The following is a 25,629-nucleotide window of genomic DNA, read 5'->3' as shown; positions in this document are numbered from 1 at the left end:
TATGCTGTTTCACCCAAAGCTCACACTTTTTCCTTATCGTTGCGCTTTCACGCTCCACTGACAATTTCGCAACTGCGTTGACGTCATGGTGTTTCAGTGCAGGTGCTACAGTTCATTCTTCAACAGGGTCACATCACACTTTCATTGCCTCAGCTTCTGCAGCGCCACTGCGGTGTGTTGATTGGGAATGAAGTGCCTTCCCAAGTCGTTTTGCATTCAGGAGTTGAGGTGTTCTTGATCAGCTTCACTTTGTCGGGACTGGTCTCGGCACATCTTTCATCAGATTGTGCCGAGGTTATTTCATTTTCTTTTCCTTAGCGCGTCAGCTTTCAAGTGTAGTTAATTCTTCTATTGATTTTTTTATGATGCATCTAAAAGCAGTGCTGCGTCTTTGTATAGCCTCACAGACAGACTAGCATGGCTGTCGACTCTTGTTTTTGTCTCCCCCTTTCTGAATTTGCCTGTATTACACCAACAAATGCCGGACAGGTACACGTTAAATTTTTTTCACCTTATTACTTTTTAAGTTGTGATTTTGTTGTGTTTTTTTTTCAACTTCTGTCTGTTTTTCTACACGTTTGCTCATGTTTGCATGTTCAAATCTTCTGCATGCATCTTTGCTGCTATGCAGTCTCAGTGCTTCATTAATGCTAATGACATTTGTAAGAAAGACGTATTCCTTTCTCTTAGCAACATCTCATTCATTAGAAAACAAATGCTCCAGCTCACTAGTCTGACTCTTATTAGAGACAAATTTACACAACTTGGTGTGTGTTGCAGGTTCCCACAGATCTTGACTGCCAGTCATGTCTGTCTGAACACTGTCGTTCATAGGTCCACAGTTATGGAAGCTCAGTTATGTTGTGCATTCGCCAACAAAAATGAGCCACACCGTACACGTGCGCTGGCCGCATCTTCTTCATCATTTTCTGCGCCGCCCTCGGCTTCTGAGGTGAACCAAAGTTCATAAGATGGTTGTGAGCCTGGCATTTTAACAAGTACAAACATATACTGTACATATGTATACAGTGCACACACATTCAGGTGCTTGAAGAAGTGATTAGAGGACCAATAGAAATGACTGCACTTAGCAACAATAGCCGAACTGCAAATTCAGGCCACTTGTGTAGCAGAAAAACACACACAAACACACACAAAAGAACCATTAAATTTACTCTCCATGTTCCGGAGAGAGGTAGCCTGTATATGAAAGGTAATGGCTATTGATTCATCCCCTTTTCTCTGCTCTGCAGGGATTCCTCTGCCTTCTTTTTCCTGTTTTCTCTACAAAAGCTCTGTCAAACTTTTAATTGTCTTGTCGACTAAAAGGACAAACTTTGACAACAGAAGGCATTCTAGGTTTGTGCAAAGACTGTGTGTGTGTGTGTGTGTGTGTGTGTGTGTGTGTGTGTGTGTGTGTGTGTGTGTGTGTGTGTGTGTGTGTGTGTGTGTGTGTGTGTGAATGACAACAGTATGTCAGTGCTTCTGAAGGTACTGTATGAATTTGTGGCAGGTCTGTGTATCACTGCTTACATCTAGTGGGAGATGAGCAAACTGCAGATCGGCTTGATAATCAGTAGTTATGAGCAGTGAAGTGTGATTTTAGGCAGATTCAGATTAGTAAACATGTGAAACAATGGTGCTCATATACAACTACGTTTCCAAAAATAATTGGGATGCTGTTTAAATTGTAAATAAATAAATAAAATTTTAAAAAAAATGCAATGATTTGCAAATCATGCAAACCCGTCTTTAATTAAAAATATTACAAAGACAACATGAAATACGGGTTTGCATGATTTGCAATTAAATCGCTATTTTCTCTTTATTTACATTTTACAAAGCGCCAAACTTGGAATTGGGTTTGTACATTTACACATTGATTCAAACATGTACTAAGACTCCAGACTAAAAGGTTTCTCTTGAGCCGATGCTACGCTTTCACTCATCTTTTCCCACCAGCTTTGCACAAAGTAGTAGTTTATGATTTTGAAATTACTTTAAAAAGTTTAAATCTTCCTTTCAAAACATCCAGTTCTTCTGAAGGAACTTCAGCGCTCACTCAATTCATTAATTTCATTTTTAAAAAGAAACCGTGGTAATCTTTCTGAGTGAAAGCTCTCTGCAGACCCTTCTGTTTTGTAGTTGGATGAAAATATTCATGATGAACTTGCTGTGCGTCTTCAATATTAAATAAAGTCGGTTGTTTTAAGCTTTACATGATTCACAGATATTGCGTACAGGTTCGGGTGTTACAGTCTTGCACTGCTCTCTCTGCAAAGTTTAAAGTCTCCATCGTTGGATTGTCAAATCTTAATGTTGACCAGACAAGTAAACGTTTCTCTTCACGATTGTTCTTGTTTAAGAAAAGCCAAAACAGGAACATCACAACAAATTCTGATTTATGTCAAGTCTGACACGTCAGAAATTAGCCATAACCAAAGGGCTCTGCATAATGTTTACATATTTGTGACCCACTGGTGTTTGAAATCTAAGAAGAATTTTTTAGGCCTGTTCAAATTATTATTTTTTTTTTATGTTTGGGCTGCCTAAATAATTTCTATACGCTGGATACAATTTAAAGTAAGTTCCTGATGTTTAGAGATTTAGTCACCAGACAGTGTGTTCCTCTTTTTTTTTTTTTTACTTAATAGCTAGTTTTTTTCCCCCTCCTGATCTTTCCACGAGCAAATGACGAAAGCAGACGTGTAACGGTGGTTACGCCCCCTGTGGGAGTGCATTGGTAATAACTTTATTGCAAAAATACAGGTTCCCTCTTTCCCCGAGCAACACCACCCCAGAACTGACACACACAGTCTACACACACCCACAAATTACCCATCTTCGGTAGTTCACTCTCCACCCTTCTCCGTCTCTCACCACCGCGTCATTCACAAACACACACTTTCATCCCGTAGTTTACATTCATTCGCTCTCTTTCTCCCTCCCGACCTCCTTTGTTGCTCTCTTTTTTTGCGTTGCGTCGGTTGAAACGTAGCAAGTAGGTGCAGAACAACAAAGTTCACCAGCAGCATTAAACGTGAGATCGTCCTCCTCCTCGTCTCCACGCGTCTCTACCAGAGTCCATGAGAGCGCCCCGCGGGTGGGTGTGTCTGCCTCCTGACTGTCTCTGATACAGGATTGTGAGGGAAGGTTGATTTGCATAGCGGACTCATGCGCTACAATTGGCTACATTCTCTCACATCCAGAACCCCCCAAAAAAACAAACAAACAAACAACAAAAATCTGAACCTAAATGACAAATGAAAATAACAATGTTAAATACGCTCTCTGAGTTAAGTGCCAACCTTTGGTTTAGTTACAACGATCAATCAACATCAGTAAGTTCTTGAAGGACATTACATTGGCCAGTTGTTTTATAAAGACTTTGTTATGGTATTTAAGAGAATAAACCATGTAATAAATATACTCTACACATGTCAGAATGCTACTCAATAAAGGGGGGGGAGTGAATTAAGTCATAACTGTATAATAACTGAGGAATGGTTGACATCTCTGAAGAAGATAGCTCACTGGCTGAAAATATACCTCTAATACATATATATCATATAAAGCATATTCATATTAGACATGTCACTGTCTCAGGCTGAAGATGAGCATTTTTCTATTCACATCTGAGGTCTCAAAACCGGTTTCAGTGGGAGGGAGAAATTATAGTGTGAATTTTTAAGTGCCACTGAAGTTCACCTGAGGCCTTGAAGTAAAACAAAACGCCATCGACTTCCGTCCCACTGCCTCTCAGTCAGATAGCCTTCGGAAAGTGCACTTCTGCCAAGTAACCTTGCAAAGTGCACTTGAGTCATCTGCTTTCACTGATAAAGCCGAAGAGAAGGGTTTCCTAACCTACATTCTCTCGTTCCCTCTCGACTATCCTCCCCTGCTGGCCTGCTTCTGGTGCTACCGTTTCCCGTTTGGAACAAAGAAAGCAAGCCGGAATAAAAGAGAGCGGGGAAGAAGGACAGAAAGAAAAGAAGAAGGAAAGAAGCAGAGAAAAAGGAAGCGCTTTTCTCGTTTAATCTCCCGGTAGAAACGGGAGAGCTGTCATTAGGTCGGCGAGCGGTTTGGGGGCGGAAACTCCAGCTAGACACTTGTGAAGTGCACTCCACTCCTATTTGAAATGCAGACATGAGGAAGTACCACTTTTAGTTTATCAATATTCGTTAATTATCATTATCAACATTCCATAAGGTCTTATAATTAACATACAGGTTTCATACATGAGTTTTTCTGTACATGACTTTTAGTTATTAGAGAGTTCAGTCTCGGCGGATTTACTGTGCGCACACACAGGAAGAAGAATACAACCGAACCCAAAAAACAAAAGGAGAAAAAATATGGCTGTCCATCTGAAACAGTTCAGCTACGTGTGCGTCCAATAGGAAATGCCCGTGAAGAAAGAGGAAGAGGTGTGGCTACTTGGTTGGAGTCTCCCCCTGAGCTGAGGGTCCCGTAGGGTGGAGGGCGAGTCTGCTGAGCGAGCCGGCCGGCGAGCGACCGAGCCAACAACGGCAGTGAAAGCGGCGCCTTTCCGAGACCCTCTGAGAAACCCAGGGGGAGACGAGAAACAACAGTCCCGGGAAGTAACGGGGAGGGGAAAGGTTGAGGTTGTAATTTGGAGAGGGGGGGGGGTCAGAGTGACTGCATAGACAGAATAGTAGGTCAAGAGGGAGGAGGGAGGGAGGTAGGCAAAGGAGGGGCTAAGCAGGGTGCTGCAGGCGCTGAGGGAGGCTCTACGTCAGTGCAGATGTGCATGTGTGCGTGCATGTGTTTGCGTGTGCGGGAGGAGGAAGAGGAGGAGGAAAAACAGGAGCAAGAACAGGAGCAGGAGCGGAGTCGAGTTGATCCTCCTGAGCCGATTCCAGGTCCGTCAAGGCGAGGCTGACGAGGACACCCGGCGCTGCTGCTGCCGCCCCATGTGGAGGTGGACGCTGCGAGACTTTAGTGCAGCAGAGCGGGACTCTGGTCCGAAGACAGCTTGACCCCCGTCAGACACAGCCAGAAACTCCCCGCACCGCCCGACAGCTCCTGCACGAGAGGGGGAGAGGACGGAATGAACGTCGGGTCGGATGAGCAGCGAGGTGCAACTCAATACTTAGAGAATGGAAAAAACACAATGAAACAAATACAGATTAGGTCACGGGACAGATGTGTTGCGGTAAGCGGGTTCACGCCTCATATGCGAGTTTGAGCTGTCGGCACATGTTCAGAGATTTGTTTCTGAAATCGAGATTTAGAGAGTACAAGGATGTGCCATCCTGGATTTAAGATTCTCTACAGCCTGCGGACAGACAGATGACTCGGACTCTTACCATCCCATTGAATCGACACTTTATTTTGTTCCATACCATTTTACATCAACCATAATATTCAATATTCTGGTCCAACCCTTCGATTGCCTTTTTTTTAATTATTTTTTTTATGCCTTTTCCATTTCAGTTACATTTATTCATTGAATGATTGAATGTTTTTCAACTTTGGAAACTTTAGATTTTGGCCAAAAAAAAGTGTTCTATTTTAACAATCCAAGCGCACAATCTAAAACACGAGATGGATGTGAATTCAGACCGTGTCCAAATCCACTCACACAAAATCTGAGGGTAAAGTAAGATCATCGTTCAAAGAGGTTGTAATTAGCGCACTAATTAATCATTGGTGAGTTTTGGGTATGACATGAAATACTCCAAGCAGAGTGTCATCTCCCATTCCCTCTTAGAGCCAGCTGTCCTTTCACTTTGTTGGATTGCTATTATAGCGGCACATTTGGCCAAGTAGCCTTGAAAGAACCCTCCTCTGCAGAGGAAACGGATCTAATGTACACAATTCAAATCTTTCATGTTATAATCTTTATATTTTTAACCTTTAGCACGCTTGTGTTTTGTGTCCGTCTGTTGTAAACCGGCCCCGTGTCTGTTGGCGCAGTGTAGAATAACAGTAAACACTGCACCGTTGACCTAAGACCAAGTTTTTGATTTTGTTAATGTCGTTTTGGGCGTGTTTTTATTTTATTTTTTATTTTTTTATACAATATCTATTCTAAAAAAAAAAAAGAAAGAATCTTATCTCCATTTTCCAATTAAGAGCTGAAGAGAAATAACCTGTTTAGTGATATTCAAGTTTGACTTTTTCCTTTTCACCAGCAGTGAGCAACAGCAATTACATACTGTTCCTGCCAGAGGGAATCTCAGTGTCGGACATGTAGCACATCTTGTAGAAATACTTTGGATCAATATGCGTTAGCCTCAGCTCCCACAGCGAGGTGTGATTATTGCACTGTGGAACTGAAGAAGTGTGAAAACCGGAACGGACACCTCTTCTTGTCAGACTATTGGCCTCATTTTGAGTTCTTAAAAAGAGAGACGTTGAATGGTACAAACAAACCGGGCAAGCGTGCAGCTTTTCTGTGTGTCATTGGCACACAATGAACATTCAGAAGCTGGAAATAAGCAGCGTTGTTGTTTGGGATCCTGACTCAGACAACCCTCTTATAGAGGAGGTGGGGGTGTTTTTTGTTCTGAACTCGATTACATTTGTAATATTTAGTTATTGAATGAGAAAGAGATGTGTATTTTTTGTAGAATTTCTACTTTCCCTTCTTGGAATTCGAAATAAATTTGAAATAAAGATGAAAATCACCTCTCGTCCTTCAGTTATTATAAATCAGTGAACATTTCCAGGTGAAGGTTTCCAGTTTTGCGCAAATTTGAGCTTTGCCTACTTTTGTGCCAGACGAGTCTGGTTTGCCAGAATGTAAATATTCACCAAAATATTCATAGAATATGAAGAAAATATTCTTACTTTGCTTTTTTGGACCTGACTTCAAGTTTTACCCTCAACACACTTATCTGGCACACAAAGTAGCACAAACCAAAAGTCCAGTAAGTGTTTCGCTGATGCAGATGAATATTTGTTTTTGTTTTTTTTTCTTCTTCTTCTAGAAAGAAAACTTATCGCGTCATCGTATGAGCTCAGCGCAGTTTTTACCTGTGAAGCATTGGAGGGAGGTGGTGATGAGAAGGTGTTGGTGATGAGGAGGATGGAAGAGATGATAGTGGTGGAATAGCAACAGGGACTCAGAAGAGAGGAAGTAAGCAAGGAGAGGCACTGACATCAGCCTGCTTCACCTTCGAGAAAGATAGAGGAAAGAGAAGACAGAGAAGCAGAAGGACAGATCGGAAATAGAAAAGCAGGACGAGACAAACGGCGGGGGGAGAAGAGCACAGGGAAAAAGCAAAGCGTAAAATGCCACCGCGGGACATCAGGCAGATGCAGTTTAACAGCACGGCCACACGGAGGCAGCAGAGCACAGGAAGTCGCACTTACAAAGCTGCGGGTTGCAGTCAGGCGGCTGCGGCGCGAGGTCATCACAGTGCCGCTCAGGCTGCGTCCAATTCGCCTCAGGTTTTCCCCGTCGTCAGGCTCCGCCCCGAAACGCAGATCCCGCAACATCGCCGGCTGCAGAGGCAGAAAATGTCTCGTCAGACGCTGGGAAATGGATCCGGCTGATGACCTTTGAACATGCGAGGAATTTCTGTGATAAACCCTATGGAGGTGTTGCCTTGTTGAGGTAGGTGGGGGTGCTGGTGCAGTCTGCCCCGTACACACTCCTCTCCATGTCTGCATTGGGGGTCTTGGAGCGCGCCTGCCCTCCCACCCTGGATATGAGCCTCTCTGATGGGCTGCAGCCTGAAAACACACAGATGTCCAAAATGGAAACACGGACAGCTGCGCAAAACATGTCACAAGCTGAACCCTGGGATCCCCTGCGTTTTCCATAAATGTACCATTAAGTAGCTTAAAAGCTCAAACATTTTTGCTCCATGTGGTTTCAACATAACTTATACATTCATGTGTATACAGTTGTGTACAACTGTTCAAACACAAGATGCCATTTTTTTTTTTTTTTTATCAGAGCACCATTTCAGCAAATTACAAAAAAAAAGTTAAGTAAGGACAAAAAGACCCCCCCCCCCCCAAAAAAAATAAAAAAAATAAATCCAGATGATACTGACGTAGGAAATCCACATAAAAAGCAGTAACATTACTGATTCTTTAGAATCTATATTACATACTAAATGTACACAGAATATAGTTTACACTAATCTATATAGAACACTTTATTTCAGTTAGTGTTTTATAGAAACAGGAAATTATGAAATACTTGAAATGTTTGAATGAAGCTGCGGCTTTAAAATAAACTTTGAGACACAAAAATGTTTTTTCAAAACTAAAATAGCATCCATCTACATAAAAATGTAAAAAAAAATCTTCAGTCCACAGAGAAATACACACGGCTCAATCCGAGCGACTGAGCTGTTTGGACTTCTGTAAATTTGTGATGTCACTAACTCACACTCATGTCAAGGGTTCGCCCCCGTCTGACCTTTTGTGCGGTAGAAAACACTGCGTTTTTTCTGTTCCAAAACTAAAAAAGAAGAAAACCTGTGATTGGCCTGCGTTCGCGTATCTCAAAGAAGAGTCAGCCAATCAGAAGAGAGGATCATTGATATCAATTTGCCTTAAAGACAAAAGACACAAAACAGCCTGTTCTTGGTAGAGCTCCAGAGTGAAGCTTATGAGAGGAGATGTACAACTATGGCGAGATGGTTTTTGGTACTTAAAAACACAAAAATATCTTCTTATGGATGTCAAGTCTGCAAATAGAATACTGGAAGAGTTTCAAATATGGGAGCTTTAAATTATTTATCTGAACTTTTCATGTACGCCGTCGTAATGAATTTCCGTAGGTTGAGGTTGTAATGGTCTTGATTTAGTGTATGACTGCTCATGAGAGAGAGTGAGAGAGTGTGTGTGTGTGTGTGTGTGTGTGTGTGTGTGTGTGTGTGTGTGTGTGTGTACCTGTCTTTCCAGCCAGCAGACTGGCCTGGTAAAGGGAGTCAAGCTCAGACAGCTCAGCCTCTTCGCGGTCACAGCAGGGATCACCGTGTCGCCCTGGGGCATGCTGGGAGGTGTAGTGCCCTGGGGAGGACTGGCAACTGTAGCTGTAGTTCTGACTGGACATCTGTGGCCTGATGGGAACACAGCGGTCTGGGGGCGTGTCGTACGGCGTTACCACGGCGTCGGGGCGGTCCAAACTCCAGGAGGACCAATGACGTGTGCTGCTGTCTGAGACGGCTCCGTGCCTCGGCCAGTGCTGAGTGGCGCTGTCGGGGGAGTGGGGCCGGGGTGGCTGCCAGAGAGGCGCAAGAGGTTTCCTTTCCCCGGCAGCTTCCAGAGGGGAAGACGGGGGAGGAGTAGAGGGTGGAGGGGGAGGGCGTGTGTGTGTCGGTTCAAGGTGTGCGGTGTGTGCGGTGTGCGTGATGTGTGTATCCCAGAGACGCAGAGGAAGCGAGGGTAGAGAGATGGCTAAGTGCTTCCCCAGGGGTCTGACACTCACCCCCCCTGCCTGCAGCAACTCGCACAGCCTCACCCCAGTCCCCTCCCTCCCAATCTCGCCTTCCTCCCCTCTCCTCCCCAAACATCCGCTCTCCTCCTCCCCTTGGCTGGAAGGGGCGCAAGGGTGAGCGATGCTGAGGGTGAGCGGGGGCCGAAGAGAAGCGGACGGGTAGGGTGGAGGGGGCAGGTCCCGGCCCGGATCAGCGTCCTGGCTGGGCCTTGCCTGGTCCTCTTCCTCCTCCTGATTGGGCGTCAGCAGTACTTGGACCGGGCCAGGCTGTTCACTGGAGGACACAAGAGAGGGAGGGTGTCAGTCAGCCAGAAGCAGGGAAGAAAAAAAAACAAAAAAAAACAGAGCTCTGACGTCAGGTGAGTTACTGCATAGAGGGAAGGTCACAACAGCATACCAGGATAAACAAGCAGACACATACACACACACACACACACACACGCACGCACAGAACAAACAGCTCCAAACACACAATGATGCAGCCTTGTGCAAGCATCGCTTTTTGTATGGGATTTCACAGCCATGCTGTTTATGAGTCAGGCGCAAGCTCGGCTCCACTGACTGACAGATCACAAACTTAACCGTCTGATCTGAACATTTCCATCTCCAAACAACTAAAGATTCTACTTTAATCAGGCTTTAAAAGCAGCAGTCTGCCCCTTTGCTGCACCGAGCGTTGGCGCAGTCGTTCCCCGAACACCGAAAATAAATGTGGCTTCTGCAACGTGGAATAATTCAGTCTCACCGGGCCACTATATCACTGTATTGATTAACATACATTGATATACGGAGGATATGATGTATGTGGAACATTAGTGGATCGTCTCTGCAGAGACATGCTACACGTCCTGCACTCTGTCAGTACAGCCCTGAGTGTGTGTGTGTGTGTGTGTGTGTGTTGGTGTGTGTGAATAAGCAAGTCTGTAAATTTGTGTGCATCTATTTTTGTGTAGCGTGCACAGACACGTGTCTACGCGAGTGCCAGCCCCCATCCCCCACATTAACTCTCCTGTCTCTTTTCAGCCCTAGTAATTACCCAGCAGGCTTTGCAGCAGCTGAGCTATAAATCAGAGGCTTATGTTGATCAATAGAGGAGAGGAGGAAGGTAATAAAAGAGGCCGAGCGCTGAGCTTCGCCCCCACCTCCTCTTTCCCTTCAGTCTCGCTGTTAACAGTTTGGATTTACAATTTATTATTCTTTTTTTTTTTTTTTTTTTTAACTTTGACTCCAGTTTAAGCTGAGTTCTAATGAAACACAGACCCAAATCAATATTAACATGGCGAAGTTAGCACATCCAATCATCGTCCCTACCATTGTAATGACCATAAATTCAGATGGTTCAGAGAGCAGCAGCTGGACAGCTCACACGATCTAACAGAAGAAGGTTTTAGAGTAGCTTTTAAACGCGACTTTTAGGGCATGTATGAGGTTATACTTTAAAAAAAAAAAAAAATGTTGTTGAGTTTGTGAGTTTAGCCTGAGATCCTGAGATCCAACTTACTCCGTCTGTTACATTTTTTTGCCCCCTCAGTTTAAGCTTGCAGGCAACCCTATAAAAAGTAACAAAAGTAATAAGACACCTTCTTTAAAGTTTTCCCCCCATAAACTATTTGAAGCTTTTAATCTGGTCTCTACTGAGGAAAGGTAAGACATAATAAGCCGGTTTAATTTTCTGCTGGTTTGGCGTGTCTGAGACAGACAGGCTACATTTAGGCGGCGCGTCACTGTCCGTGGTGCTGAACTGTAGCTAGAGAGTGATAGAAGACGACCTGGATCAGCTTTACTTGCTTTTTGTGGTTGTAAATAGAACTTCTGGCCCAAACTCTTTTTATTTAATTTTTGATTTTACCAATCCACAGAATGGAAACAACAGGAATGTAAAGAGAGACAGAAAAACTTGCTGATGACCTTTTTTTTCCTTCATGACCCTAATGCTGTTGACTTTTATTTTGCTGGGTTTAGAAGTCATCTCAGTGGTTCGGAATAAATCACATTTTCAAACAATTAACTAAGTTGTTTGATGGCACTCGGGTATAATTTTGGCTTCGACACTGTAAAATGTATTATTTGATTTTGAAACAGTACTTGTTATTTAGCCTTTCAGAGACCATTTCATGGTTAAATCAATACATTTCATTAAATCTACCACCAGACTGATTTTTAGATGGTGACCTGGCTATCTAACCGAAATATTCCATATTCATATTTTGGAAAATATAAGCCACAATGCCACTATAGTGCCACCCGCAAGATGACTAGAGTAATACCTGCTGTTTTACCATGTAAAATGATCCCCTCCCCCCCCCAAGCCCCCTCCCATAATTTGAACTGCCTCCACAGTCACATCGTCCTGGCCTGCATTAAGGTCTAGTTACTATTACGTAAATGTTATTTTGAATATGGTAAAAGAAATATCTCACGTTTGAAATGTCTCACCCTTTTAAATAATAAATTAGAAAATTCTTCACTCAATGCTGAAACTCACTTTCCCCTCCTAACGCAACTAAACTAACACATCAGGAGGGAGACACACAGACACAGCAGCAACGAGCAAGACAAACGAACCACAGCACAGGATCTGCGACTGCAATCACACAGCGGCACGCAGCACAGAAAACACAGTGACGGACTGCAGCTTCGCAGGAGGACAGATCAGCAGCGCACAATGAGCAGAGGGAAGCCTTGGCAGCACACGGCTACAAAGAGCAGCACAACAACAATGAAGGGAAGCGGTGAAGCACGACAAAGCAGAGAGCCACTCTGTCTCTCTCGTTTTATCCTCAATGGCAACGCAGCAAAGCCGGTTTCCACTGCATTGCAACAAACACACAAACACAAAGGGGATAAGAAGTGACTGTATATAGTCAAGGGTGTGTGTGTTTGAGGAAACGCACACATCCAGACACGCGTGCACACACACAGCAGGAGGTGAGAGTGCAGAGCTTGGGGGGGGGGTTTACAAAAACAGGGGTTCTGGGATTTTGGCCAGCCAGAGCTGAAGACACACACATGAGGGTGTTGAGGCGGGTTTGTTTTTTTTGTTTTTTTTTGACAGCCAGCACCCAGAGGACACACACAGAGGAGTCCTGAGGTGGATTTGAAGACAGCTTGAGCTGAGGACACACGGGAAGTGAGGGAGGGAGGGGGGTTAGGGAGGTGGTGGGGTCTGAGGTGATTTTGAGACAGGCACCGCTGTGGACACATAAAGGGAGGGGGGAGGGGGGGGGGACAGTGGTGGTACCTGCGAGGCCCCTGTGGGCGGGCGCTTCCTGTCTCCCGTTCCATTTCCTGTTCCTGCCTGCGTTTGATTGGGCCCCCAGTGCTCCTCATGCACGCAGCTACAGCCAATCCGCTATGAGCGTTAGCCTCATGCAGGGGTCTGAGCACAGCTGAGGATGTTAACAACAGAGCGGGAGATAAAAAAAGGAGAGAAGACAGAAAGATATAAGGACAGAGTGGCAGTGAGAGAAAGTGTAAGGGAACAGAAAACATGAGGAGGAATGAGAGGAAAAGGTCAGGACAGAGACAAAGTATGTTGATGAAAGAACAAGTGAGAGACAGAGGAGACAGAAAAGAGAAGCAGAGCAGAAGGAGTGGTTATGAGGGGGGCCGGCATGCATTACGCTCTTCTACTGTAACTGTGGATTTTACACATGTATAGAGTTGCAAAGTGGGACGATTTGTGTTGGGCGTCCTCTCCTTTTTTTTATTTTTATTTTTTGTAAAGACAGCGCCTCATCTGACTTCAAAGGATTGGTAAAACAGTTAACTACACCTCCTGAGATGCATTTTGGAAAGAAACACCATCGAGCTTAAAATCTGTAGCGGTAACAGTGAGCTGTATCTATTATGCTTTGTTGAATGCCGATGAAACATTTAGCAGCTTCAGTCTGTTGATGTTCAGAAACTGCAGTGTTTTGTTTTGTTCCCAATTACCACTTGAACTTTTTGCCGCAGCTCTGATTTGTGCCTATTTTTCCACAACTACGTCTGCTGAAGTTCGCGGGTATCGTAGCATTTAGTGCCTTCCGCCACACCAAACTGGCAGAAAAAAAAAAAAGATCATTTTTCAGAAACGAAGTTAAAACTGACAAATTTATCTGAAATGTATTAAATCTTTAAAATGAGACTACGCAACTCCTGAAAGACGAAACGGCTCATTCATTCTCTTGCTTTGTCTTGATCAGTTTATGCACTCTGGTGTTTTGCTACTAAAGCCATCTTTTGTTTGGTATGACGAGTAGCTCATTGTGGCGGTCTTTATATCGCTTTGTAGCTGACATTGCTGGTATCAAAAGTTTGTGGCTATTCTCTGCTTGAGCTACTGTTACCGTATACTTTACTGCTCACCATTCTCTAGTCCTTCCAGGAGAGTTTATTCGTGACTGTTCCAATTAAGAATGTAATTGTAATGCAAATTTGGGAGTTTTAAGCATTTTAGATTTTTTTGTTTTTGTTTTTTGAGGGGTTTTTTTTTTGCGGTAAAATTGCATGAACCGACAAATATCGTAAGTTTAAATTTTTATTTTAAGTCACTTCTTTTATAATCACTTCCTGTGATAAACATACTGCACAGAAACAGCTACAAAATACTGTAGTTCTCATTTTTAAAAACATTTCTGTGCCGAAAGGACCACGGAGCTCAATCACCAAAGTTACGTAGCTTTACGAAACAGTCTGCGCCTGCAATATAGAATATATAAGCTGCAACTTCTGTTCAAATAACACGTACTGTATGCATAAAAACCAAGTGCAATCTCTTCCAATAGTGAGAACGCATAAACTCATGTAATTTAACACAGACTGTATTTATTAGACCGACACAAAGAAGTGCGACGATTCGTAGCCTAATTTTCATGATAGGACCACATTTCCTATAAAACCTGTCACTTCCTGTTTTGCTGGGTTTTTTTTGCGGTCAGCCAACATGTGGTTCGTTTTGATGATGAGAAATGAGGAGTTATTTTATGGTTTTTAGCTGACAAACGTCGGAGACGTCATTTTGAGACGGCTTCGCAATCGGAAGATTTTACATCGGTGAAAAATACTTTCAAACCCAGAGTCTCTTCCCACTTTGCAACTCTACTGTAAAGGCATCAATATCTAAACGTTTACTGAAGTTAGTAAGTCAAAAGGTCAACATTAGATAAGTGAGGAGCAAAATTGAGGCTACGTTCATGAAGCCACCGACACCAGACAGGGTAAGATGTCAGGAGATTTGTTCTTTTCCAGACAAAGCTTCCTTTAGTGCGTAGCCTTGTGAACGCACCCTGAATGGTGTTAGTTGGTTATAAAAAAGATGCATAAGAGGACAACAAAAGAGCAGCCATCCCCCATATTGGCTTGAGTTAACAGACTTTTGATTGATAGAGGCAGAATAAAGGAAGGTTGATGGCAGCTCTGTTGTTGTTGTTGGCTGTTAACGTCCTCTAAAACACTGAGGCAGATTGTTTGGAGTCCGCCTGAGTCCATCGATATGGATGTGGGAAATTCTGTTACATAATCGCAGTGATAGTGATGCCATCTGTTCGTTCACAAGTCGTCCTTTTCAGTTCATCAAGGTTGAGTATACTCACAGGGGTGCGTGTGCGTGCGTGTGTGTGTGCGTGTGTGTGTGTGTGTCGGGTACACGAGGCTAAACACACTGAAGCACGAACAGTAGGACAGACAGGACACAACATAATAATCCCTGATATAGATTTAGTTGGTGCTGAGTTGGAGGGGGAAAACCTGCACACCTGCAGTTTATGCAAAACTCTCACACATGCAAACACACACATACGCACAGACACCGATTTTCTAAATATAGGAACACACACACACGCAGAGAAACATGTCATTTGTGGAGGCATGGATCAAATATGCATGAGGACACACATACAAGGAATGCGAACACACATTTTGGGAACACACTAGAGCTGTCTATTGAGTGTTCAGTCTGACAAACCACATCTAAAGCCAAGTCCTTTAGGTCATGTCCAAGTCAAATCGCAAGTCCTAAAGACACGATCATTGTTTCAGTTGAGACAGCGTGCGTAGCGATGCAAGTGCTCCGTTATCTGTTTTGTTTTTTAATTACAAATTTTGACGCAAGGTTGAGACATGCAAGATTGTTTAGCCTGTAGGTCTACAATGAGTCAGCTTTCACAGAAGGCAAGTCCAACTCCAGCATCCAGTCCACATCCAGCAGAGAGTGATTTACTAAGTTAACAGGCCTGTTGGGGCTCACGGAGGCTATACGTAAGCAAAGCACTGCTTCAAGCTAAATGCTGATATTGAGCAGTTATAGTCTATAATTGTGTGTGAGCATGCTCACATTTGCGAATTAGAAACGCAGAACAGTGGAGGCTGACGTCAAAGTATTTGACGACACAGCATTTTGCCCCGACGAGCGGTGATTTTCTGACTTTTCCTGGAGCACAGAGTCAGCCGTCGGGAATCGTCCAATCCGTCCAATAGTTACGGAGATGTTTCAGTCTGGTCCAGACTGGTGGACTCGCAGAGTGACGTTGTTATCCATAGAGCCAATGCGGCTTAAAGACAAACTGCAAAATGTGTACATTTTATCCCTCCGCACCTACGATAGCTGTAGCCGCAGGTGTTATGTTTTATGTTATGTTTGTCCGTCTGCCGCCCCATTCTCGTGAATGCGATATCTCAAGAACATCACTTTTCTTCAAATTTGGCAAAAATGTTCTCTTGGACTCAAATATGCAGTGATTCGATTTTGGTGGCCAAAGGTCGCTGACGTTTGTGCGAAAAAAAATAGCTTGTAGCTCACTAATTCATTCGCCGATTCTGACAACATTTCTCACAAATAGATAGACAAAATAATGAAGTTATGGCATTTTAAACGCACGTGTTTTATATTACACTCATTTTGGGTGCTCACCACCTTCAAACTGTACCGATCGTACAGTGCTTCTGTGCTGTCAGGTTGAAGATGTTTGCGAAGCATCTGCGTTTTAGAAATTGTAGCTTCTTTGCAGCGACATGCATATTTTGAGAAACTGTCTCCTGTCATGCTGTAATTCTAGTTAGTCCTTAATGAGTGATCAGCCGTTAGACCCTCCCTTACTGGCACGTGGCCAAATCTCTCAAAGTCCGTGCCCCCAGTTTGTTATAAAAATTTGTGGTGCCCACTTCCAAAATAAGATTACACCGCCGATGTCGGCTGAATAATTACCCCAGAATTGACACAGCTCCTCCGGAGTCACAGAAGAAGTGATGCAACTGTTCTCACAGGCAGTTGAGTAATCTTCACTGACTTGATATAAATTGGCTCGGACATGTAAAATTAGTGGCGCGCCCCTCGAACTATGACTCCAGTCCATATTTCAGATCTAATCTCAAACGCAACATGACGACACAAAAGTACACACAACCATTCATTTTTGCCGTGTATATATATATATATATATATATATATATATATATATATATATATATATATGTATTTATATATACACACACAGAATATATGTATATGCATAGAAATGTATGTTTGTATGTGGATGGGTAAAAACATAAACACATACAAAAATAAAATAAAACAAAAAACACACCGATGATCTTTCTTGTAAGCAGACGATCACACACACACACACACACACACACACACACACTGGACATCGGAGCTCTGAACCTGGACTTGGTTTGGGATCTTTAAACGGGAATCGCCCACAAAGAGTTTCCCACTCTGTGCTGCTCCGTGAACGTCTCACAGGAGTTTCCGTGTTAGTAAAAGGGGATTAGCTCTCTGCTCTGTTCAGCTACACCGAACACAGCTGGAAATCTTAAACACAGACACACACACACACACACACACACGCACGTACTCCGACATAAAACACACTGAACTAACTGACAAATAAAAAAAAAATACCAACGGAGAGGGACAGATGGAGAGACAGACCAACAGATGGGAACGAGGACAAAGACGAGGTCAGACAGAAGTACGGATGTACAAGTCACTGTCACTGCTAAACTAGACAAGAGGTGATGATGTGACCTTAAAGCTGCACCAGACAAGATTTTAACATAAAAGTACTCTTTATCCACCTGGATCACGAAGTGTAGCAGCATGACACAGCCTCAAAAATGCGATGCCAAAGATCTGCCTGCTTTTTACTTTCTTTGGGAGTGAAAATTGGGATTAAAAGACCAAACTCGTCTGGTGCATGCGAAGTTGGTGCAGCTTTAAACAAACTTGTCTTTTGACCTTCAAATCAAATCACACGAATTTTACATACATATTTTCTCACTTATCAGTAGTTGCATCTCTACAGATGTATGAACAGTTTTCATGGGACAGAAATGAAAATCAATTCACCGCCAAATCTAAATACCTTAAACTTGGGCGTATAAAGCCAAAACCGCGTACCAGCAAAGGTACGTGAGAAAATATATTTTCTTGTTATTCAGCTGCTCTCCTCAGAAAATGCCTAAACTCCCACGCCTATCGCGTTTCTCATCCACGAGCCACTTTTTCCATTCATCCCCATTTCATCCATACCCTGGTGCTGGAGCTGGTCCAGGTCCATGAATTTGCTGGGTTTGGGGTTGAATCCCATGGCCGCCTCCCGCTCCGCCTCCCGCCGCTTCTGCTGCTCCTGCTGGCGGGCCCTCCTCGCCACCTCCTCCTGCAGCTCGTCCAGCTCACTCCGCCCCGGGCCTGAAAACGCGCCATCGCAAAAGGCGGAACATAAAACGATCAAATCAAGTACAAGATCGAGTAGATACGTGCGAATACGTGTCGAAATACACACCCGAGTTGGTGCCGCCACCCCAGCTGGGGGAGGGCAGCTCCTGCAGGATGGCACTGCTGCTCTTTGACTTGGGCACCGAACGCCACGAAGGTCCTGACATCAGCACTCGTTTCTGTTGCCCCACCTCCCTGTAAAAAAAACCCCCCAAAAACCCAGAAGAGACAGAAAATGAGACAAAAGGGGGGAAATATTGCTAACGCAGACAATACAGACAGATAGATGTGTTTATTGTTTGGTTTGTTGTTATAAACACCAGTTTTGGATCATTTGTTCTTGTTAGCGTCACGTTTGTATTTTATGCTGAAAAAAAAAAAAACCCCGAGTGAACGAGAAACCGAGAAGGAGAAGCGTGATGAACGACAAAATCTGAGAGCAACAGACAGTAATTGTTATTTGTGAGTCTCCTACCTGTCAGGGCTGCTGCTGTTCCTCTCGCTGCTCTCGTAGCCACTTTCCATCCTCTGAATCAGACGTGGCTGGTGCTCCACCCCTCTCAGAGGCGGAGGGGGAGGGGGACCCATCGTCCGCCCGCCGCCCAGAGACCTGGGCTGCCCGACCAGCCCAAACCCCGCCTCCAACTCCCCGATCTCCGTCCCTTCCGCTTCCTGCAGGCCTGGCTGCGGAGCAGGTCCCGCCAAGGGGAGGGAGTCCTGGGGCTCCTGAGGGAGACAAGGGCCGGGAAGAGTGTTGTAGCCCAGAGAGGAGCCTCTCTGTCGGGTGAAGATGCTGTCGATGTTCAGGGCCTCTCTCCTGGGCCTCCAGGTCGGCCTGTAACGGCCTCCAGAAGAGCTAAAGAGCGAGGGAGGAAGATGTCACACTGGTAATGTCTTTAGCGGGGAAAAAGACATACAGGCAGCGGCACGGAGGTGGAAACGGTTAAACTGCTGAAAACAGGTGGTGGTGAGGAAGCACGGTTGCAGCGTCTGCTGTGGAAAGAGTGCCGAATGTTTGTGGGCTGCCTTTTGTCGCAGGCAGTGTTTGGAGGCATCTTCTGATTGTGGTCGTGTATTATTGGACGGTAAAAGAAATATTTGTGACCATAAAATGACTACACGAACCTCGCAAGTCCTCCAACCCACTTTAATTGTTTGTTTCTTTGCTCAGATACGACCCACAGGACTGCTTCCTGAATTACTGCCCTGGTTAGGTTTAGCCAGAAAAACCGATCGGTTAGGACGAGGGGGAGACAATGGTTTGGGTTCAAATGATGGCTCGAACTGTGCTGTGTGTTAAAGTTACTGTCCACTTAAAGTTATGCGGCTGTCATTGCCATGGCAATGATAAACACGGTTTTCCTGTTATTTTTTTTTTTTACTACAAAGAGGTTCCTTGTCTTTTAAAACGTAACTGCGGGTCGTAATAAGCTGCTTTAAGAAAAGACCGGTGGAGTCGGGTTTTTTTGGTGGATGACAGCCTCAAACATACGTCTTCTATATTACTGAACCTGTTTGACGTTAGTTAGTTGATTTAATTCATAAATGGCAGCAGGACTAATATTTCTGTTCAAATATCACAGGTGGAAAATAACTTCAGAAAGTGAAATGGAATTATTGTCAAGCTATGAGGCACGATCCTCTTTAATCCACTACATTTATCTGACAATTACAATAATCGGTTATTTTACAGATTAGGACTTTGCATTAAAAGTATACATATACACTAATAAATATTATGCACTAGTGATGATTAGACTCTGGCTTGTGATGGCTTGAAAATTGTGTCTGTGTTTGGGCCCCTGGAGACATTCAGTTTCACCAGCCAGACATTTCCCCTCTACATTTCTCACACGGTTTCATTTATATTCAAGGCCTGAAGAGGTTAAATCATCCAATAACTCACAAAAAAAAAAAAAAAAAAAAAAAAAAAAAAAAAAAAAAAATCTGGAAAACAAACCAGTTTGTCTTGCTTGTTCTTCTTTTTCTCTCCCATTAATCATCTCCGCACCACTCCCTCAGATTTATCTTGTGGGTCTCTGGAGCCTAACTGTATATAAAGTAGCTGCATGTTGACCAGCTACAATAGTAAAATCATCACTATTAACAATCTAATAATGTCATATAGAAAATATTGTGTCACACGGGTCATTTTACTGCAGAACATCTACTTTTACTTATAAAACTTAAGTTGCTGGTCGTTGTTTTTTTTTTTTACTTAAAAGTTACCGTACTGCAGCAGTTTTACTTGAGTAGGACTACAGACAGGAACGAATCAAACAGTCATTATTACAGACGTGGATGAATTTGTTGGAATCCTTCCATTAAATTTCATTTGCTTTCTCTCATCCATGTTCAGTGTCGTGCACACCGTGATAACAAACTGCAGAGTCACCACTTTTTTCCCATTTACATAAGCTGAATGACAATGATAAGATGGAAGGCATAATACTGATTAAAGACAGATGTTTAAAACATCACTATAATCCAGTTATTCGCATTTTTCTGGGGGAACCAACAAATCTGTTGAAGCCCTTTTAGGATAATCTTTGTCGAAGAAGCAATAATTAATTCTTTTTGACACTTTGTTTGCTTTACTCTTCGACACGCAGGTATACATGAGACGATCCTTTAATTTGAGCACTTTTCAGGAAGACCGAAGCTTTGTTTCGATAAGCCGTGACGAGTACCAAGAAATTCATCCACAACTGTAAATTATATAAACGCGAATTAAAAGGCAGGATGTCCGAAGTCGATGTGTATCAGCGGTGCAGTACCTGGACTTGCTCTCGCTGCTCGTGCTCTCATCCTCCCAGTGGGGCCCCCCAACCCCGCCCTCACAGCCCCCGACTCCTGAGGAAGAGGAGGAGGACAGGGGACGAGAGGAGGAGGAGGAGGAGGTGAGAGGTCTGCGGGAGGAGAGGAGGAAGACGGCCGTCTCCTTGTACTCCTGCAGAGGGGGAGAGGGAGGGCGAGGAGGACCCTCCACTGCTGACTCTGAACGTGGGAGAAAAGGGAGGGAAAGGAAGCGCAAGTAAATCCAATAACTCTTTTTATTTATCCCACAGGGGGGCAATTATCTAGGCAGCAGTGCAAATAAATGTGAGCATAACCACTAACGAGGCGCGTAACCTGAAGAGTCTGCAGCGAGGAAGCACGGTAACAAAAAAAAAAACCTCACTTCATTTCCACCTAAACTGTAAAAAAAAACAAAAAACAGACCTGTTTTCTTTTACTGGTATCAATAAGAAGTGTTGTAGTTTAATTCTTTCTCTTACTTCCCGAAAGCACTGCGGCCACTCGTGTATTCCAGAGTTGTTTCAAAGGTGCAGCTGCACTTTTTGTGAGTACCAGATAACGTTGTAGTTTTACCTCCAGCGTCAGCACCAAGCGGCGGTGTGCCGATGTCGTAATTACAGACCACTGTGGTCTGGGATTCGCTGGAGAGGTGGCTGCCCGTGGACTGGTGGAGGGATCGGCTGCGAGAAGCGCGGTGACTCGAGCTGTCTGTTGACGAGTCCGTACGAGTGTCGCTGGATATAGATGGCTCCCGACCTGCGAGGAAACAAAGAAATTAAAAAATTAAAAAATTAAAAAAGAGAGAGGCGACCTTTTAGGTAATCCCGCATCTGCATATGTTTACCGTCACAGGCAGGAACATAAATTGAGGTTCTGCAGTGTTCAGAGGCAGAAGTTGGATTAGAGCAGGGGTGTCAAACTCATTTTAGTTAAGGGGCCACATACTGCCCACTTTGATGTCAAGTGGGCCTGACCAGTAAAATCATAGCATAATAACGCATACATAATGACAATATTTCTCTGTTCAAATCATTGGTGAAGGCTTTTGGATGATAAACACTGTTTTAAGGTCTTTCTACAATAAACTAGAAACATAAAGAGCAAAAACTCAGACATCAGCCCACTGTTTATCTGCCCCGGCCCTCCTCTGCAGATTCCCTCGCTTTGTGACGCGTTTGACGTCAAACGCGTCACAAAGCGAGCAGCGAGCGCTGCTGCCTGTGGCACCGAGCGCTTCTTCCTCCGGAGCAGACGTCGCATTTACGCTGTTTTTGAAGCAATTACTGGATCGATTAAAAAAAAAAAATAACAAAACGTTTGTACTCATAAACCTCCATATTCTCATGGAAATGCAATTTATGTCTTTCCGTAATTTTCACACTTAGCAAAGTCATCCGGCGGGCCGAGCTGGACCCCCTGGCGGGCCGGATCCGGCCCGCGGGCCGTATGTTTGACACCCCTGGATTAGAGGGTTGAAGGTCAGAGCTTTAATGCTGTAACCTTGCGTGCCCCCGCTTGATAAACACCGAAGTAATCTGATCTGATCTGGAGCAGAGTTTATCATCTTTTCTGTACCGGAGTCTTCACTGTCGTAACCAGCCTTGCTGCTGCAGTGCTGGAGCTCCAGCTGCGGGTTGGAGCTGGTACAGGGGTTGGGGCTGTCCTGCAGTATCACTGGCGTCCCACGGGGGTCAGCGTAGAGCAGCAGCAGGGGCTGATAGTGGCCTTTGATACAGCGAGACACTACGTCCTTCCACTTCGGGCCGATCTGGAGGTGCAGCAGGGGAATACACTCAGAAATATATAAATAAGCGCACACGCACACATACAGAGGAAGTAAATCTATCCGTATTAAGAGATAACATTACGCATATTCCACCAAAAGTAGAAGGTCAAATCCACTTTGTGCTGCTGTGTGCCCTTATTGATATCATATTATCACACTTTGTCATTAGCTCAATAATCTAATATGACCCACAGTGGGGACTGTGACCGAGAGGTGCCAAGGACATGTTCAGTCACTTTACATCATGCACAAATAAACCCAGGTTTCCTGTTTATTCTCCACAAAAATCCATTCAATATTTCAGCCTTGTCATGCTTAAATCTCACACACACACACACACACACACACACACACACACACACACACACACGACCGGCTTTAGCTCTTAGATTCAACTGCTAAGATTCAAACAAAGACGGGGATTAGACCTTAAACACATAATCAATCTCAAGCCGCCACTACAGCAAAAAAGACCTGACCGTGCAGCACTTAAACTAACACACAGCACAGTTCCTGTCAGTCCTGCTCTCACGGGCGCAGCTCAAGATGCGCCAGATGCTGCGCCGCACATCCTCCTCTGTGTTGCAGCATGCCGACTCCCAACTGTGTGTCTCACCTCTTTGACGTGGGCGTCGTCGAAGTACATCCACTTGCGTATCTTGGTCTGAAAGAAGAAGGTGGAGTAGTGCTTGCCGTAGTAGCACACCATGCCCACCAAGTAGAGCTCCGCCTGGCGAGCCCTCTCCTCTGTCACACGGTAGAACAACTAGAGAGAGAGAGAGAGAGAGAGAGAGAGAGAGAGGCGAGGGGAGGGGAGGGGAGGAGGGCAGGGGGGGAGGGGGAGAGGGGGAGAGGTGTGCGGTACGTTGGGGGAGATAGAGACAGAGGAGTTAATGTGAATACAAGCACATTTTTGCTCACCTAGTGTATACGCCGTATGCAGTAATCCTTCACACACACTGCTGTTTCTCAAACTCCTCACTTCCCTCTGCTTGGGGACTGCACACACTCTTTACAGTGCTGCATACACACTGCAGCTTCTCATGCAGAAATGAGACACGCTCTCACATCGACGTCTCGGTAAGGTCACCCGCTGCTTCTCCTGCAATTCATATGCACGGACTCAAGTTGTCGGTTCACGTAACCTTCTATAATCCAAACTCGCGGTGCTTCCATGTCACCTGCTGCTGCAAAGACCCACACAGGCTTCATACAGTGACATGACGAATCACCGAGGCCTGCGTTCAACAGTCAATTTTGATATTGATCATTTTGTTTTAGTCAATTTCTCTTCAAAATGTCCAAAAATAGCTCATGGCAAGTTTTCACAGCCTGAGACGACATCTTCAAATCCCCCTTCTTTTTTTTTTTGTCCAGGCAACAGCCCGAAACTCCAAAATATTCCAAATTACAAAGAAATGCAAGAGAGAAAATCTTTCAAATCTGAAAAGTGCTCAGTGTTTTTGCTTGATAAATGACTTGCAATAAAAAAATTTATCGATTATCAGAATCCATTTGCTTCAACAGACTATTAGTTTCAGTGCTAAAATGATCCAATCTGAGAGAAAGATCACAAAAGGGTAACAAGGAAGCAGGAAAGACACTAAGCCGATGCAGATAAACAGAGGAAGTGAATGTGGCGGTGGAGAAGAAGAAGGGATACGGGAGGCGAAACAAAAGGTAAAAACAAATCTGAACGTATAATCTAGTGAACAGCTAGTTTCCTCCCACAACAGCAGAATGAAAACAAGAGACGGAGCAGCAGGCGGAGACAGACGACAGAAGACAGAGGGTAAAACTTGACTCACTATAACACATATTCATATTCACTAATCCATTATTCATGGTTATCACTTCAGAATGCAGCTGGAGATGTTACAGTGGCATTAAGATGCATCAACATTGCTCAGTCATGACACGGAGGATCAGGGACGGACGTGTGTGTGTGTGTGTGTGTGTGTGTGTGTGTGTGTGTGTGTGTGTGTGTGTGTGTCTGAGATCGTGTGGGGTGTGAAAGCTGCAGCAGGAGATGAGGGAACAGTTCACTGAGCTCCGTATGAGAGAAATGGAAGTCGGGCTGATTGTGATGTTTGTGCCGTAATTTGTTGATTTTTCAGACTGAGCATGCTCATAATTTACCTCCGCCAGCGAGGTTATGTCTTTGGTACCGTTTGTTTGTCTGTTTGTCAGCAATGACACGGGAAAACTACCGGCACGATTTTCATGAGACTCGGAAGAATGGATGTCGCACGGGCCAAGAAAGAATGCAATTCAATTTAGGAGCGGATCCGAATCCAGGATTTACAATTTATTTCCCCCCCTTTCATTAAATTGGCAGGATATGGCATTTGGCCCTACTAAGTGCTGTACATCTTTAAAGCCAGTAGATGGCAGTAAAGTGAAATAGTGACCAAACTTCTCTAGAAATTCCAGAAATACAGCGAGTCTTATGGCTATTTTCAACTGGTCAACGCTTCACATCCCACTGAAGATAGGCGGCGAGTCTATTTCTGACGGAAGCTGCTCTGAGACTGCGGCAATCTAGATTAGAGCAGATCGTCTGGGCGCGAAGTTTGTCGAGAAAACAAAATCGAACTCCGGGAATATTTTCAAAATAAAACACCGTCGACCCGCGCAGTCTCAATTTGGACAAGAAATGCGTTCTACTCCTGCTAGGGACACGGTATGTGAAGTGATGACGCAATAAATAGGAGGATTAATGTTTTTAACGACAAAGAGTCAAACAGTGGAATATGCGGGTTGAACTTTGGCATAACGCCGTAACATCTCATCTTTATCTGTCTGAGTTGAGGAAACTAGCGCAAAGAAACGGTTTGCCAACTACACAACAGAACTCAAATCTAGAGTTTTAATCATTGCTCTTTCTCAACAGGGGATATTTATATTTTTCGAAATTTC

The 25,629-nt window shown here is 44.2% G+C and overlaps 1 protein-coding gene across 4 annotated transcripts in view; it reads right to left on the bottom strand.

Moving 5' to 3' along the window:
• Positions 1–2,709: 2,709 nt before the first annotated feature.
• Positions 2,710–25,629, bottom strand: part of usp54b (ubiquitin specific peptidase 54b) — a 53,101-nt gene continuing 30,181 nt past the window's right edge. For 3 of the 4 annotated variants that reach the window (XM_069160304.1, XM_069160305.1, XM_069160306.1), the window contains 12 exons: positions 23,327–23,476; positions 22,500–22,692; positions 21,498–21,680; positions 20,903–21,122; positions 18,601–18,981; positions 18,193–18,320; positions 17,940–18,098; positions 12,666–12,813; positions 8,878–9,698; positions 7,577–7,704; positions 7,342–7,473; positions 2,710–5,046 (listed from right to left, as the gene is read on the bottom strand). In XM_069160304.1, the coding sequence (XP_069016405.1) occupies positions 4,960–5,046; positions 7,342–7,473; positions 7,577–7,704; positions 8,878–9,698; positions 12,666–12,813; positions 17,940–18,098; positions 18,193–18,320; positions 18,601–18,981; positions 20,903–21,122; positions 21,498–21,680; positions 22,500–22,692; positions 23,327–23,476 (2,730 nt within the window). In that variant the 3' untranslated portion in view covers positions 2,710–4,959. Of the gene's footprint in view, positions 5,047–7,002; positions 7,143–7,341; positions 7,474–7,576; positions 7,705–8,877; positions 9,699–12,665; positions 12,814–17,939; positions 18,099–18,192; positions 18,321–18,600; positions 18,982–20,902; positions 21,123–21,497; positions 21,681–22,499; positions 22,693–23,326; positions 23,477–25,629 lie in introns of all 4 variants that reach the window. The other variant, XR_011178822.1, reaches the window with a different exon arrangement.

Source organism: Embiotoca jacksoni, unplaced genomic scaffold (assembly GCF_022577435.1).
Source record: "Embiotoca jacksoni isolate LCO1_2020_lvr unplaced genomic scaffold, fEmbJac1.0.p SCAF_26, whole genome shotgun sequence".
Taxonomy (NCBI): Eukaryota; Metazoa; Chordata; class Actinopteri; family Embiotocidae; genus Embiotoca; species Embiotoca jacksoni.
The sequence above is the reverse complement of the archived record's forward strand: the minus strand, read 5'-3'. Positions and strand labels throughout refer to the sequence as shown.